The following is a 17,573-nucleotide window of genomic DNA, read 5'->3' on the forward strand; positions in this document are numbered from 1 at the left end:
CGTCCATTTCTACAAACTGACGTGACAATGGACGCCACATTGCATTCGCTAGCAGCGGATGATGTGTGGTCTACACAGGCTAAAGTGGATCGTGGCTAGCCGTCGGAACTGTGCTGCCTGTGCAGCAAGCTAGGGAGATAGAGATAGAGATATAAATAGAGATAGAGATGGAGAGATGTTGCGTCTCTAGCACATCATATGCATTGTCGCATGCAGCCATGCAGGGAGGGGAGTAATGGCACTACGTCTCGGGCTAGCACGCCACAAGAGACAAAGATGGTTAGAGCTACCATAAACTGTAGCTAATTACCATGGTTTGGTGTGGGATGAGTCATCATGTGTTGCTATGTGCTGCAGCCTGCGGCCGGATCCGTTGTCCTCCAGTATTTTTTTGCATCCAAGCCCTCGTCTTGTGGACTATTTCTAATCAAGTACTTCAGTTGTTAACCTGTCCACCCTCACCACCATAGTAAAAGGTGGGAAAATTTAGAAAATATCCATGTATGAAGAGTTCACCCCGCTTGTTAGTCCATATTTTTGAGATATAAATTATTTTTAGTGCTCTGAAAAATAACCTAACAAGTGGTTGGAGTGGTGTTCATATATTCTAAATGTATGTTTTCGGCGGTTTGATTTGTCTAATGACATTGACCACTTATTATTGTCGTATATAAGAGAAAATTAATTCTTCTCAATAATTGAGGATACTGACAATGTCCCCATAGGGAACATGTCTGTGTCGTCGAATCCTTGATCGTCATTGTCGTATACACGCTCTATAGCGAGGGTATCTAAGATATGTTCCACAAATTTTGGAAACGTTACGGAACATAGAGCTAACATGTCTAGCGTATTACGAGCATGACCTATGCCTCCGAATCCATGAACAATCTTTGTCATATACCGCATCCTATAATGAGGGCATCTAACGTATGCTCTGCTAATTTCGGAAACTTTACACGTAGAGCTAACACTGCTGACATAGTTATTACGAAGACAGTTTTGCTTCGATCATAGAAAAGTACGGATGCTTGAAGTACATTGTAATGACAACTAACGGATCCCCATCACATGCTCTCATCACATCAGATTACTAATTAAATGTAGCAAAAAATGTGTTACTACGTTAGTCCGAGCAAACTTGCCTACCACGACGTCGGTACGCTGCATGGTTTCCCATGCAAAACGTAACGTTTCGTGCGGAACACGTGTTGATACGACAGAGACCCTCTTTGGCGGGAGTTTTGAATAGCTCTAGCTCCGGTTCCACTATATGGCTCTTGGTGGATCTCTACATAATTTCAGAGACGGCTTGTCGAGTGAAGCTCCAATGAGCGCGGGAGTCATTTTTATACTACATAGGCGATGCCACTTTGTTCCACGGCTTCTCTGGCTAAAAAAAGGATCACTTCTTTCATAGTTTGGTTCATATATCTTGATTTAATGATGCTACAAACGCTAAACTTTTCCTTCTCGTACTGCATATTCCACCATTTCTCTAGTTGAACAGTTGTTATTTCCTCCAAAAGGTCATAATAGTAATAATACTTGCTAGCCTAGTGGAATTAATACAGGGACCGATTTCTAAAATTAGAATTCTTAACAAAAAAAACCCAAGAAAACCACCATGTCATAGCCTATTTAAACCACACTTTGGGTAATGATCTTTCACATAACACAACACCATCTCAGAACGGAAGAAGCCTTCTCTCTCTTCCCCTCAAAAGGAAGAAAAGAAAAAGAGCCTTCCCCTTGTCAAGAAGAAGAGGAAGAAGAAGAAAGCTAAAAGGTCTTCCTTCCGCTTCTAAGGCAACCAACCTCTAGGAGCGGAGTAAAAGAAGGTATACGCGCATGAACTCCACTCCAGTCATTTTCTCTAGGTGCTTAGTTTTCATCTATAGTAGATCCGTGAATAGAGAGAGATTAGGTGGTGGGATTAGTCATGAGGAGCCAGGAGATGAGAGTCTCTTCCTTTTTTTTTTCTTTTTTTTTTGGTTTCTCCTGGTCCTGGACCACGCAGGCGCAGCTGCCGGCTGCCCGGCTGACTGCAGGGGCTGGCTCTTGATTTGGTCTTGGTTTTCTGCAAGATACGGACTCTAACAAGCAAGGGGCAAGGGGCTACTTTGCCTATCTGTGTAATAGGTTTAGTTTGTTTTCTGTTTGCTTGAGATACTGGTATCCTTTGTATCCAAACGTGGTGCTTTCTTAAAAGCAGAAGATTTCTCTTTTAAAAAAAAGGGGGGCAAGGGGCTAGCCTGCTGTTTTTTTTGTCCGTCTGGTGCTCGTGCGTCTCTCTTCAGTCTTCACTCTCTCAGAGAGGCAGACGAGAGGAAGAGGATTGCTTCTTCTGCATGCCGGATGCCGCTGTCACTGTTCTTCTCCTCCCTCCCTGATTTCAATTCTCCCTGATTTCAGATCTGAAGGTCTCTCGTGCCTTTCCATCGGAGCGTACGTGTGGCAGAGCGTGAGAAGTCGGCCGGTCAGCATGAGCAGGCAGGATATCCTGAAGGTCCAGGTGCGTTTGTTTGCCTGTCTTGTTTGTTTGTTTGTTTGTTTGTTTGCTTCTTCTCAGTTCTTCCAGGTCAAGCAACTTCACTTCACATGCATTCCATGCCATGCTGCATGAGAGGTTTTATGTACACATGGCAACTGCTATGCCAAAACACATGGTGCTTTGGACTAGAGTAGAAGAAAAATTCAAACTTCACAAAATTATTTACCCACCCATTAACATGGTCTTATGTCTCTGCATCATGTCATCTTTGGTCATAGAGGCAACTTTTGCGCCGTCATGTGCACGTTTTGAAAGATCCTTCTATTCATTTTTCTTCAAATGTTCCACACAATGTATATGCACGTTTCACCCCGCATATCTGTCTTCTCCTAATCCTTTTCTTTTTTTTTTTTGCGAATTCTCCTAATCCGTTTCTGTGACTCTCTCTATCTCTCTCTCTGACCACAGACCCTGGAGCTCAAAGTTCCCATCCACTGCGAGGGCTGCCTCAAAAAAGTGAAGAAGATTGTTCAAAAAATTGATGGTAAGTTTCTGGATTAAGAACCATCGATTGCTTGCCTTTTTTATTTGTTTTTATTTTACTATTTCCCTTCTTTAGTGTTCGTCTTCTTCCCTGCTGCTCGGGGAGAATGAGATGAGATCACATCTGGAGTGTGTTCAGTTCAGACTTCAGAGAAGTCAGGCTCTGTTCTTCTTCATAACTGAAACGATGGACACTTCGCTGTCCATTCCAAAATAGCATTTTTTTCCTCTCTCGTTTTCTTGTGTTCTAACAAGAACAAATGCGCTGGGATGATTTGTTGTGCAGGTGTGTACCAGAGCAGCGTCGACGCAGCGCTGGGGAAGGTGACGGTCACCGGCCTGATGGACCCAGAGACCGTCATCACCAAGATCCACAAGTCCGGCAAGCCGGTGCGCGTCTGGGGAGAGAAGCCTGGCGTTCCCCTGGAGGTCCAGCTCCAGAACCTCAAGCTTGGCAGCGATGGGAACGGGAAGGGCCAGCAGCAGCCCAAGGATGACGGCGGCAAGGGCCAGCAGCAGCTGCAACAACAGCCCAAGGATGCCGGCGGCAAGGACCATGGCCAGGGCAAGCAGCCCAAGGGTGGAGCGGGCGGTGGTGGCGCCGCTGCCGGCGGTGCGAAGGAGGCGAAGATGGTGGCACCGCCGCCGCACCCGCAGCCGACGCCGCAGCGCTTCGAGCAGATGACGACGCTCCTACCCATACCCATGGGCGCCGGCAAGATGCCGATGCCGATGCCGATGCCGTTCCCGGCGGCAGCGCCGCCAGCGAAGGCCGTGGCGGCCAAGGACCCGAGGACAGTGAAGTTCGACCTCCCCGGGGGCGACGAGTTCGGGGACGACGACAGCAGCGGGTTCGGCGACGAGTACGACGACGTCGATTTCGAGGATGAGGACGATGACCTCGACGACGACATGTTCGACGACGATGACCCCGCGATGATGACAAGGCCTATGGGCATGCCACCGGCCGCCGGCGGTGGCGACAAGAAGGCTGGTGGCGGCCACGGCAACGGCGGAGGCAATGGCGCCGGCGGCAAGAAGGGTGGCGGTGGCGGCGCGCAGCAGCCGCCGAAGAACGGCCTGGGCGGAGAGAACCAGCCCAGGCAGGGCAAGAAGGGCGGCGGCCCCGCCGACGCTGGTCTCGGCGGGCCCATGATGGCCGGCGGCGCTCCGCCGATGATGATGAGGCCGCCCGGCCACATGATGGGCGCGGGTGACGGCGCCAGGTTCCCCGCCATGGTCCAGATGGGCGGTGGCGGACCCCTGGTCAGCATGCCTATGGGCCACCCCCATATGGTTGGCGCCGGTGCGCACGGCAAGCCGGCTGGTGGCATGCCGATGGGCCTTCCCCACATGGGTGTCCCCGGCATACAGCCGAGCGGCGGCGGCGGCGGCGCGCATGGCAAGCCGGCTGGCGGCCTGCCAATGGGCGGCCACCCCTACTACATGGGTGGCGTGGGCATGCCAATGGGCAACCACCACCACACCCACCATGGCCACGGCGGCCAGGGGTATCCGCCGCCGCCGCCGAGCTACGGGTACGGGTACGGGCGCCCGGCGATGCCGTCGTACCCGCCGATGCCGCAGTACCCACCGCCAGCGCCGTACTACTACGCGATCCCTCCGCAGCGTCACCCGCACGACAACATGTTCAGCGACGAGAACCCCAACGCGTGCTCGGTGATGTGAGCTGTGGAGGTCGGTCGCCGGGGTAGGAGAGGAGAGTTCAGGTCTCGTCGGAGGAGATCGCCGTGGCTGGATGGGAGAGTGGATGCATTGCATTGCATATAGGATAAACCTATATTATTATAGGTTGCTTCTTATAGGAGATTAGAAAATCGGTAAAAGAGTGGATGCATTGCAATATTATTGCATAGGATAAACCTATATGTTTCTAGTACTCTGATGCTTTTGCACATTTATATCACTGAAATTCCTGATTTTAAAACCAGATTGTGGTTCATGTTATGTTGCACACGATTTCTTGGCCTGTCTACTCTCTCGTATTCGTATCTAATAACTCCTATGGATTCAGAAGGATCTAAGTTTTGGTTAGAAACGGGTAAGATAAGCCATCTCAATGGTACTCTCTTAGAAAAGCGCTATGTAGGAATTGTTCCTTACCTACGCCCGCCATCACCATAAGGCCTTTGATCATCACGAATTATAAAGCCCCAATCGTCCGAGCTAGTTACATTGTCATATGCACCATCAGTTCTTAAGTACTCCTTGTTGTGGTTTGGCCCATTTCATTCATTGACGGGAATCCGACAACAGGGTTTGGGTGCCCTTTGTCTGAATTCTTTCCACCAAAATGTTGTAGTCACATATGCTGCTTCTAGAGCCGGTCTTCTTCATTCTTACCTCTTCTCTAAACTTGTTTCACCAGAGCCACAAAAGCAGTATGACAGTAATCTGTGTTTTAGGCTCTAACTTTAGAATGAAGCATACCATTTCTTTTGGTGAGGTAGATTCAACTAGTTGACATCACATCACCTCCAAATTTAACTCCCTCCAAACTATCCTCACCTCCTTGCATTTTGGAAACAAATAATCACCGTCCGCATCTAATCTCTCGCATAGGCAGCAGCTTGTCTCAGTTTTCATGCCCCCGTTGCTGTAAGCTCCTCAGCACAAGCCTATTGTAGCCGAGTCGCCGCAGAAAGTGTCTGATCTTCTGTGGACAATCAAACTTCCATAGTTTCTGCCACAGGTCATCCTTGCCTCCACTTCCTTTGCTCCTGGTCTAGCTTTCTGCATTCTCCTTTCTTCACTAGCCCAATGCACTTTATAGTCCGATTTGACTGAGAAATGACCTTTGATGTCGTAATGCCAACCTGCTACATCATCCATCTCTGCACTGGAAGTGAACTGATTACTTGGATGTCCTCACTAGTACAGATGAGACTTTCCATCCGAGCCTTCAGTCGCGACTTTTGGACCTAGGGCTAAAGAAAGTATTTGTCCCGGTTAGGCATACCAACCGGGACTAACAGCTAGACACATAGCTCTTGCGGGAGAGGTGTAGGAGGGAACTTTTAGTCCCGATTTGTGGCTCAAACCGGGACTAAAGGTCCACTTACAGTCCTGATTGGAGCCACCAGCCATGGCTAAAGCTTTAAAACCGATTGGTGGCTCCAACCGAGATTAGAAGTCAATCTATAGTCCGGGTTCGTATCACAAACCGAGACTACAGAGCCTGACATATACTCTCTCTCTCTCTCTCTCTCTCTCTCTCTCTCTCTCTCTCTCTCTCTCTCCTTTCTCCTCCGTCCCGAGCCATTTCAAGCTCTTTGTTCTTGCTCGTCGCTGGTCGACATTTCAACACCTCCTTCGACTCCTCCATCCATTTTTGGTGCTAAAAGGTTAGCAGATTCATCCTCTCATATTTCACACTAGCATGGTTCATTTTGTGGTCCAGAAATAGAGAAATTTATGGTTTTTTAGATTGTGAATGATGGTGCATTTTTGTTTAATTTATATACCATTTGTGCTTGAAATCACTTGACAATTTGAATATCGAGGTGAAGGAAGCTTATAGTAGTTCATCAAAACTAGTATGCACCTTTTATTGCCTCATTTCATGGTCTTGAAATAGAGAAACCTGTGGTTTAATTTCTAGATTGGGAACAATGGTGAATATTTTGATTTATCATATATGCATGTGAGCTCAAAAATCACTTGATAGTTTGCATACGTAGATGAAGGAATTCTATAGTAGCTCATGAAAACTAATTAATATAGGAGCAGACTCTAAATTTTATAGTGGCTATCGAGTATTGTTATGAAGGAAACAAAGTCTAAATTCCCCTCTACTTATATACCTTCTCTCTCTCCATGCCACCATAGCTAACATAGGAGCAGCACTAATCGAATTTGCTGCTGCCACGGGGAGGGAAAAGGGGGAAATCAAGCAACAAGCAGTCAAGAACAGAAGAACAAGAATATTAGATTGAGAACCGTAAGGAAAGAAACTCATCAGAGGTCACCAGCCCGAGGTGGCGCTTGTGCGTGCTGCCTCATGCACCTCTCTGTGTGGCGTGACATGTTCAAGATGGCCGACGTCAAGCTACAGATGGAGCATGGCGTTCCACCCTCAAACACGACCGGTCCAAGGTGGTGAATCAGTCTATCGCTATGTACTTACGATGCATCATAGGTGACCATCCTTGAGTATGGCTAGACTGGCTTCCATTGGCTGAATATTGCTAGCTACAATACGTACTGTACCATTAGGGGCTACAGATGACACATTTGAGGTGGTATACGGGCGGCCACTGCTGGCCTTACTTCCTTATGTTGCAGGCATGGCACGCACAGAAGCTATCGACGACATCCTGTAGGATCTCCTAGAAGCAAAGGAGGCCTAGAGGGGGGGGGGGTGAATAGGCCTGTTTAAAAAAAATAACTCAACACTGTGTTAGAACAGAGGGCGGCACTGCCGGCCTACTAGGGCGGCACTGCCGGCCTGCAAATAAAAATCCCACGGTGTTAGGAAATCGCAGTAAATTAACTTAGGTAAAGAAGAGTCCAATCCTGCAAAACAAAGAACAGATCCAGTACGAAGACTGGATACCACAGAAAAGTCTCATAAGACTAGATCGGGTTGCCAAACCCTAGAAGAGTAAAACTTTGAGAAATAAACTGCAAGGAGCACACAAGACTCAGAGATTTATCCCGTGGTTCAACTCACCACAAAGGCTTGCCTAGGTCCACGTTGTTGAGGAAGCCACAAAGGCTTAGGCTTGCCACAAAGGCTTGCCCTACCCTCGTTCTCAAGTCAAGAGAGTAAACTCTTGAAGTGAGGGGTGATTTCTTAGCTGCAAAAACAAGTTTACAAACCTCCCAAGGCTGCCACACAGGATGGCAAGCTCATGGGCGACGCCTAGCCGGCTAGGAGCAAGCTCCAAGAGTAACAAACCCTAGAATCGCCGACCAAACGTGAACCAAATGCTCTTAGACTTTGGGGAATGATGGATCTACTCTCCAATCGAGTTTTGCTGCCTTTTCTCTCAAGGAATGATGGTTGAAATCAAAGATTGCTTGATGAAGGAGGAGCAACAATGGAGGGGAGAGAGAGAGAGAGCTCTATTCTGTCTGAGCACGAGGTAAGTCGTCTGAGGTTGGTGATAACCGTTGTGAGGAGCGTCCAGAGGTATATACCTCCCCTAGGTCCCAACGGTCATAAGAGGGCGGCACTGCCGCCCTGGCCAGAGCAGGTTAAGAGGTAAACTGTTTTGCTAGCTGCTTTGGCTGAGAAAGAGGAAGTTGTTTTGATAAGATGAGCATCTGGTTGCACAATTGATCAACAATTCTAAAATTCCCCTTTATAGTGCGGCTTTTCCTAAACTCAAATAAAGATTATAAAACTGAGTAACACGTCCTTGAGTTTGGATCAGCTCCAACATGCTTTCAGAACACCAGCAACCTGTTCATCACATCTATAGTTTGATCCCCTGCTCATTAACTCGATAAAACTTGTTAGTCTTCTAATTTTGTTGTCATTATCACCAAAACCCACAATAGGGCTTGATTGCACTTACAATCTCCCCCTTTTTGGTGATTGATGACAACCTAATTAGGGCTTCCAACAATATAAACAAGAATTAAGATTTTCGAGCTAGGTAAATAGGGGCCTCCCCCTGAAGATGTAAATGAGGATTGAATCCTAAGAACTTGCTTTATGATGCAAGGTTTTACAACTTCAGGTAGGAGGGCCTCCCCCTACATCCATGCCTGCTGTGGGGTGAAGTGCAAAGTGTCACAAGACAAGACGTGAAGCACAGACAGATAAACAGCAAAGCTACTTGACTGTTGAGGCACAGGGCGGCACTGCCGGCCTATCACCCAACAGTCAGACCACAGACAGAAAAACATAGCAGAAACTAGAGAGGAGAAACAACACAGTGAACTAAAACACCATAAAGAAACTGCTGGTCTTAAATACATGTCCATATCCAAAGCAAATAGTAAGATAAGGTAGCGATAATACATAAAGTAGAGTTTTTCAACTGATCTCTCTCACAAGCTAAAACAAGAAACGCAGCTAGATCTCGAAAATAATTTGACCCCTCTAATTTTCTCCCCCTTTGGCGTCAAGCACCAAAAAGAGAAGAGAAAAGAAGAGAAATCACTCGTCATCGCTGCTGGAGTCAACTCTAGCCCGTCCCTGAACGTGAGTGGTCGAGGTGAAGCGTCCTGAACGGCGGGGTGGAGCTGACGAAGAAGGCCCAGCTGCCTCTGAAGGGTCACGAGGGCGACGAGAGTAGACACGCAGTAAGGTCTCCTAAACCTGTGGATCTTCTTCTGCTGCCCGGATTCCCTCATCATCACTGTCATCACCATCAGGCTGCTCAAAATGCTGCTCCTGTGTATCTCCATGGGGCTGCTCATCCTCAGAAGATGTGTCTGACAGACTAGGTAGGTTAGGGAATTGAGGAGGAGGCCTAACTGGTGCAAGAGGGGGAAGACCAGCCAACTCCCTAGCTTCCCTAACTGCCTCTCTGTTCTCCAAACGATCCTCATAAGCAGTGTTCGCAGCATAGGTGCATGTAGCAAAAATAGCCTTAATCCATTCACTCATTTTTTTCCAGCTTCTTGCTCTTCTTTTTCTTGCCACTCCTAGAGGACTCAGGAACATCTCTGTGAGCAAAGGAAGTCTCTCTAATGGGTGAACCAGCTGCTGCCCCGCTGCTATCCTTACCCCCATGTGTCTTCTTTATGTTGTAGACACCATGAATGCAGTCCTTGGGGAATCTCTGACTTGAAACCCTCTCAATCATGAACATTAGGTAGGGTGCATATGGCAGCGATCTTCGCCCATCATCCATGGCATAGGCCAACTCAACCCAAATAAATCTCCCCACATTGAATCTTTCCTGGGAATCTAGACAACACATTAGTGATATATCCATTTAGATCAGTTGCATTGTCCTTAGGATTGAGGGTGATTCTAAACAGGTTGTTCATGGTGTAATAAATTGCCTTTAACCCTGTCCTTCTCCCATCAGCCTTGCTAGGATCTTCCCACATAAAGCTCACCTCATGTGGCTCAAGGCGACGCACATCATGGATCCTACTAAAGGATCCGTGAATCTGTCCAAAACCAAGAATACGACAAAAGGTGACAAAATCAATGCGATAATGCCTACCATCTGTCATCCAGTGAATCTCATCCTCATCCCTGTTCCAAAAATATGTGGCATGAAACTGTGCAAGGATTTCTCTATTCCAATCATACCTGAAGCTCATGATATCGGTCAACTGGAATCTATCACAGGTTTTTATTGCAGCAGCAAACTCACTTCTATCTTGCAACTCATTGAAATCAACATATTGCATTTTGCAGATTTTTCCCTTAGGCTTTGTCATGATGGCTGTGGCATAGAAGTTGGAGTGGAAGACATTCCAAAATCTGTAATCAACCCCCAAAAGCTTGTCTGCAGCATAGGGATCAATCTCTCTAGCATCACTAGTGGCCTTCCAACTCCTCCCGTAGTCAACCACTGCATGTCTCACGTTGTTGTGAGGCTCTGTGAGAACAAACTGATCCCCGTTGTCCCTCATATAGCTGTTATCAAACTCAGTGAGGTGATTTGGTGTACCATGCATAATTGGAATGGTGTATCCAATCCTTTGATTCATTTCCTCCTCAGCCACATATTGATCATGTGCTGCTCTATCGGTGGCTCTTGGTGCTGCACCACTGCCTCCAGCTGTCCTCCCCCTGCCTCTGCGAGCTAATTGCTTTGTCAACACTTTTCTCTTTCCTCTAGCATCATCTCCTCCTCGATCCATCTAGGCAAAGAGGTAATAGGATTGGATAAGAAACTGTTTAAGTATGTTGTAAAGATAGCTGCAACAGGTTTAAATTAGAAGAAGATTGGATATGAAGTGAGAAGCCAACTGTTTTGAATCAGCTTGGAAGGGGCGGCACTGCCGCCCTCAGTGGCTTCACTACTTCATGTCAAATCTTTCTCATTCTAATTAAATCCTTGTTTCAACAACCTCTACTACATATCACAATTTCAGAAACATAGTTCTATCCAACCAACAAGTGAAACCCTAACTAGAGACTTGGTAGGGTAAGTATGAGAGATTTTGTAAAATACTTTGTAAGAATAAATCCAATCCATTTGAGAGTCCTTTGCCAGGGAGAAATCAAGTCAGCAGGTTCATTCTGCTGGGGGCGGCACTGTCGCCCTCCGAGGGCGGCACTGCCGCCCTACCCGAGATCCCCCTAACCGTGAACTTCCAAATCAACTCGATTTATTCACACAAACTATTCCCAAAACCTTCATACTCACCCCAGAAACTCAAATCCCTAGTCAGAGCATCATATTCCATGGATCGAAGAAATTGGGGTTAGGCTTTTACCTTATGCGTTGAGTGAAGAGGAAAGAAGAGCAATGCCCAAAGCTTGAGCGAGGGGAGGCAGTCACCAGCAACGAGAGGAGAGGCTGGGAACTCGCCAAGGGCCGTGGAGATCACGGCCAAGAGCACTTGCACCTTGCCCTAACCCTAGAGGAGAGGAGAGGAAGAGAGGGAGGTGCTGGCGCAATCTGAGAGAGAAGGGAAAGAAGAGGGGCGGAGCCAGAGAGACAAGAGGTAGAGAGAGACGGGCCCCGCGCCTCTGTCAAATTGGACCCGAATCCGCTGTGGATTCAAAGGGCGGCACTGCCGGCCTTAATGGGCGGCACTGCCGCCCTGCCCAAATTGCAGGGTTATAGCTAAAACCTTTTCCTATTCTTTACTTTAGATAAGGACATGATAATCTCTAAATATTATGATCAGAACACAATCAACAATACATACTATGATCATAATACTAAGAGACATTTTAAAAATGTTTTTGAAAACAAGTGAATCAATTTTTCAAGATTTTGCCTATGTCGCTAGGTTGACAAACACACGTGTGCTGGATTTCAAGTCACGTTACGAGAATCAAGGATATTTAGTTCACTACGCAGCTCACAAAACCTTGACTCATCGAGGGGTTTAGTGAAGATATCGGCTAGTTGCTTTTCGGTGCTCACATGGCAAATTTTGATATCTCCTTTAGCTTCGTGGTCTCTCAAGAAATGATGTCGGATGTCTATATGTTTAGTTCTTGAGTGGCTTATGGGATTAATTTGCAAGCTTTATGGCGCTTTCATTGTCACACAATAATGGGATTTTGGTGAAGTGACATCTGAAATCTTTAAGGGTTTGCTTCATCCAAAGTAGTTGAGCACAGCATGCGCCGGCTGCAACATACTCGGCCTCCGCGGTGGAAAGGGCTACACAATTTTGCTTCTTAGAGCTCCAAGACACTAAGGACCGTCCAAGGAATTGACATGTCCCCGAAGTGCTTTTTCTATCTACTTTGCAACCGGCGTAATCGGAGTCCGAATAGCCAAGTAGATTGAACTTGGAACCCCTAGGATACCACAAGCCAAGGTTCGGTGTGTGAACTAGATATCGTAAAATTCTCTTAACAGCCACTAAGTGACACTCTTTCGGGTTGGCTTGAAATCTAGCACACATGCACACACTAAGCATTATGTCCGGCCTAGAAGCACATAAGTAGAGAAGGGAGCCAATCATGGAGCGATATACCTTAATATCCACGGCTGTCCCTTCTTCATTTAGATCAAGATGTCCATTAGTTGGCATGGGTGTTTTGATAGGCTTTGCATTCACCATGTCAAACTTCTTGAGCATATCATGAGTGTACTTGGTTTGACTTATGAAAGTTCCATCCTTCACTTGTTTGATTTGAAACCCAAGGAAGAACTTCAATTCGCCCATCATGGACATCTCAAACCTCTTTGTCATGGTCCTACTAAATTATTCAACATACAAATGATTAGTACTATCAAATATTATGTCATCGACATATATTTGGCACACAAATATATCATTACGAACTTTATGAGTGAAGAGTGTAGGGTCGGCTTTCCCTATGTCAAAGCCTTGTTTGAGCAAGAATTCCTTAAGGCATTCATACCATGCTCTTGGTGCTTGTTTCAGCCCATAGAGCGCCTTTTGGAGTTTGAATACATGGTTTGGAAACTTGGGGTCTTCAAATCCCGGTGGTTGCTCAACGTAGACCAATTCTTGTATTGGACCGTTGAGGAATGCACTCTTGACATCCATTTGATATAACTTGAAGTCATGATGGGCAGCAAAGGCTAAGAGCATTCGAATTGCCTCAAGCCGTGCTACCGGTGCATATGTTTCTTCAAAATCCAATCCCTCTACTTGAGTAAAACCTTGAGCTACCAATCTTGCCTTGTTTCTTGTCACCACACCATGTTCATCTTGCTTGTTGCGAAAGACCCATTTTGTTCCAATAACATTGGTATTTGGCCTTTCAACTAAGGTCCAAACTTGATTTCTCTCAAAGTTGTTGAGCTCTTCTTGCATTGCCATGACCCAATCCGGATCTCCAAGTGCTTGCTCTACCTTGAGTGGTTCCAAAGAGGAGACAAACGAGTAAAATTGACAAAAGTTAACCAAATGAGATCTGGTTGTTACCCCTTTTCGAATGCTTCCAAGAATGTTGTCGATGGGATGATCTCGTTGTATAGTTTGTCGAAGTCTTGGATACTCATTAAGATTTGTCTGCTCCTCTGAGTCTTCAGCTTCTTCTTGTTCAAAAATGGGCTCTAGGTTGAGCCCTTCAACTTGTGATGTAGGAACAGGAGGGTCTGCTGCTGAGGTTGAGGGGGCGGCACTGCCGCCCTTAGGTGCGGCACTGCCGCCCTGCTGATTTCCAGCAGGTGTGTGTTGCACATCCTTGTCGAGTACGTCAGCGGAAATTTGTGCAGCAACAGCTGGTGGATCCTCCTCTTCTGAGACTTGTCCTTCCAGTGGCCTAATGTCACCGATGGACATTTGCTTGATTGCCTTACAAGGTGGATCTTCCTTTCCTACAACACTTAGATCAACTTGCTCCACTTGAGAGCCATTAGATTCATCAAATGTCACATCTATCGACACTTCAACTCTACCTAGAGTTTTATTGAAGACTCGATAGGCGTGCTCATTTGATCCATAGCCAAGAAGAAAACCTTCATCTACTTTAGGTGCAAACTTAGAGGTTTTAGGTCTTTTGTTTAGTATGAAGCACTTACACCCAAACACTCTAAAGTAAGACACCTTGGGTTTGTTACCGGTGAGAAGCTCATAGGAAGTCTTCTTGAGTTTCTTGTGTAGGTAGAGACGATTGATGGCATGACAAGCGGTGTTGATGGCCTCATACCAAAATATATCCGACGTCTTGTATTCATCAAGCATAGTTCTTGCCATGTCAATAATTGTTCTATTCTTCCTCTCTACCACACCATTTTGTTGTGGGGTGTACGCGGTTGAAAATTCATGCTTGATACCTTCATCATCAAGAAACTCTTCAACTTGAGTGTTTTTTAATTCGGTCCCATTGTCACTTCTTACTTTCTTGATGGGAAGACCGAATTCCTTTTGTGCTCGTCTGACGAAGGTTTTCACCTTGTCTTGTACCTGACACTTATCATAGACAAAGAACACCCAAGTGAAACGTGAATAATCATCAACAATTACTAATCCATATTTGTTACCCCCAAAGCTTAGGTAGGCGACCGGTCCAAAGAGATCCATGTGTATCAACTCCAAGGGTTGAGTGGTAGTCATTATGCTCTTTGGTGGGTGAGGTACACCTACTTGTTTTCCGGCCTGGCAAGCGCTGCAAATCCTGTCCTTTTCAAAACTAACATTTGTTAGTCCAAGGATGTGGTTGTCTTTCAAGAGTTTGGCCAAATTCCTCATCCCAACATGAGCTAGCTGTCGATGCCACAACCAACCCATGCTGGATTTTGCCACTAAACAGGTCTCAATCTTGGTTTCACTCTTGCTGAAGTCAACAAGGTAAAGTTTATTTTTCAACCGACCCGTAAAGACAATAGAGGCATCCTCCCTCTTGAAAACTTCCACGCCCTTATCCGTAAAGAGACAATTGTATACCATTTCACATAGTTGAGAAACGGACAGCAAATTGTAACTCAACGAATCAACATGTAAAACATTTGAAATAGAATGATCAAGTGATATAGCTACTTTACCAAGACCTATCACTTCCCCTTTTGAGTTATCACCAAAAACAATGTTGTCATTGGAGTTTGTTGTTGGGGAATATGATGTGAACATACTCCTTTCTCCGGTCATATGATTTGTACAGCCACTATCAAGCACCCAACTTGATCCACCGGAGGAGTATGCCTACAAAACAAGTTTAGTTGCTAGGTTTAGGTCCCCAATCATTATTGGGGCCTCTCATGTTAGTCACAAGAACCTTAGGAACCCAAATAGAGGTGTGAAGATAAATATTTCTGTCCTTGCCAATATATTTGGCAATCACTTCCCCTTTGCTGTTGTTTTTCAGCACAAAACTAGAGTTCAAGCTTTGTTGAAATATTTGTGCCTTGGGTTGATACTTAAGCTTGCTTGATGTACCCCAGACTGGATCTCTTGGCTTCTGAATCTTTTTCTCCTGCGGGAACATGTGCCTTTTGGACTTGTCACTAGCGTAGGAGGTATGGGTAGCCTTCCCTTTCCAGTGGGTGGCGGCACTGCCGCCCTTGGTTGGCAGTGCTGCTCGAGGCAGCCATGGTGTCACCTTCTGTGCAGGCTGTTCTGTACCTATTTTTCCTTTGCTAGTAAATTTCACACACTCATATCCATTTATTACCTTTCTTCCATTTGTCTTGGCCCCTTTCTTTAGACCAAGTCCATCCCTTATATAGGGGTGTCTTCCATCCTTGTATTGTGTTTTCTTTGATGAACTCTCCTTGCCACTACTAACCTTGTTGCACTTCTCACTTATCACAACATTTAATCTTGAGATCTCTTTTCTCATTTCACATATGTTCATAAGGTTAGTAGCATAAGTATTTTTGTCAACATTATGGCAAGTTTCACATTTTAAGCTAGTGGAGGAATTAGAGGTGTCTTTTGTACTAGAGGGCTGTGAGTTGCTCTCCAAAAGAAGATAATATTGCTTCTCGAGTTTGTTGTGCTTTTCCTTTAAGACACAATACTTATCGTTGAGTGCAATATTTGCCTTCTTTGTGAGAGCATGTTCTCTTTGTTCCTCGGTCAAGACCTTGGTCAAAGAGTCCACCTCACTTCTCTCCAGCACAAGAGCTTCCTTACACGCAATGTACATATTTTCTTGCTCAAGTAAGTCATCATCTCTTGTTGCTAGCTCAGCTCGCACACTCTCTAAATCCTCCAATAGTTTAGTGATAAATACTTTGGTCTTAGGATCTAAATTTCTTGTTATTTGAACGAATTCATCATTGTCACTAAGATCATCATCACTAGAGCTTTCACTAAGTTCACTACTTGATATATCACTGGGAATTAAAGAGGATTTAGATTTCGTTTTTACCTTCTCACCCTTTGCCATGAGACAAATGTGAGGGGAGATATGATCATCGTCATCGGACATGTTGGAGAAGAGCTTCGGTGTTGAGGATGATCCTTGAATCGCCAAGGTTGCAACTTTCATATCCTCATCACTTGACTCTTTAGTTGAATCCCACTCATGTCCAATATGTGCTTCTCCCAATTGCTTATTTTTCTTCTTGTATTCATGCTTGCCTTCTCTAGTGTTGTCCCTCTTGTAGTTATTCTCCTTCTTCTCATAAGGACACTTGGCAACAAAATGATCGGTGCTGCCACAGTTATAGTAAGTTTTCTTTTTCTTGTTTGGAAACTTTCTTTGGACAACTTTATATCCATTTTGCTTCAGCCCCTTGTGATACTTCCTTATAAACAAAGCCATGTCATCAATTTTCTCGAAATCAGCCCCTTGTGTTCCTTCTTCTTCACTTGAAGATGAGCTTGTGTCCTCTCTTGTTTGCACTTGTTTTGGTTCTTTGGATTGATTTGTTGATGCTTGCTTGCTGTCCTTGATCTTGTTTGAGCTTCCTTTCTTGCTTGATTTATTGGCTTTGAGAGCAACTTCTTTAATCTTCATGCCATCTAGTTTTGCTTGCAGCTCACCGAGCTTCCTTCTCTCATTTGCTTCTTCTCTTTGCATGTCAAAAGTCAATAATCTTCCAAGCACATCATTTGGTGTGAAGTGCTCAAACTTTTTCTTATCCCTAATCAAGGTGACTACGGTCTCATTTCTTGGTGAGTATGCTTCCAACATGATTTTTACTACCTTGTGATCATCAAGTTCTTCACAACCATACCCTCTAATTTTGCCAACCAAGGTCATCAATCTATCAAACATCTCTTGAGGACCTTCTCCATCAATTATCACAAACCTATTTAGCTTAGCCATTAGTAGGTCAATTTTGGCTCTTCTCACTTTGTCCACACCTTCATGTGCAAGATGCAAGGTGTCCCAAATCTGTTTTGCCACATCAACATTTATCACTCTATTGTACTCATTTTCATCTAGAGCACTAAGGAGAATGCTTGTGGCTTGACCATTGAGGTGGACAGCAGCTAGCTCTTCATTTGTTGGCTCTTCGGGATTCTCCGGTGTTTGAAATCCACTACACAC

General features: G+C 45.5%; 2 protein-coding genes across 2 annotated transcripts; one reads left to right on the plus strand and one right to left on the minus strand.

Annotated features, from left to right (window-relative positions):
• On the plus strand, nt 1,701-4,963 carry LOC8069305 (heavy metal-associated isoprenylated plant protein 32). Its single transcript, XM_002448933.2, has 4 exons — nt 1,701-1,841; nt 2,416-2,515; nt 2,963-3,038; nt 3,324-4,963. Exons 2-4 carry the CDS (start codon nt 2,486-2,488, stop codon nt 4,724-4,726), a joined length of 1,509 nt encoding a protein of 502 aa, XP_002448978.1. The 5' UTR covers nt 1,701-1,841; nt 2,416-2,485; the 3' UTR covers nt 4,727-4,963.
• LOC110435634 lies at nt 15,410-17,348 on the minus strand. Its single transcript, XM_021461400.1, has 2 exons — nt 15,509-17,348; nt 15,410-15,423 (listed from the first exon to the last, which is right to left on the minus strand). Exons 1-2 carry the CDS (start codon nt 17,346-17,348, stop codon nt 15,410-15,412), a joined length of 1,854 nt encoding a protein of 617 aa, XP_021317075.1.

The sequence above is a fragment of the Sorghum bicolor genome, chromosome 5, assembly GCF_000003195.3.
Source record: "Sorghum bicolor cultivar BTx623 chromosome 5, Sorghum_bicolor_NCBIv3, whole genome shotgun sequence".
Classification (NCBI taxonomy): domain Eukaryota; kingdom Viridiplantae; phylum Streptophyta; class Magnoliopsida; order Poales; family Poaceae; genus Sorghum; species Sorghum bicolor.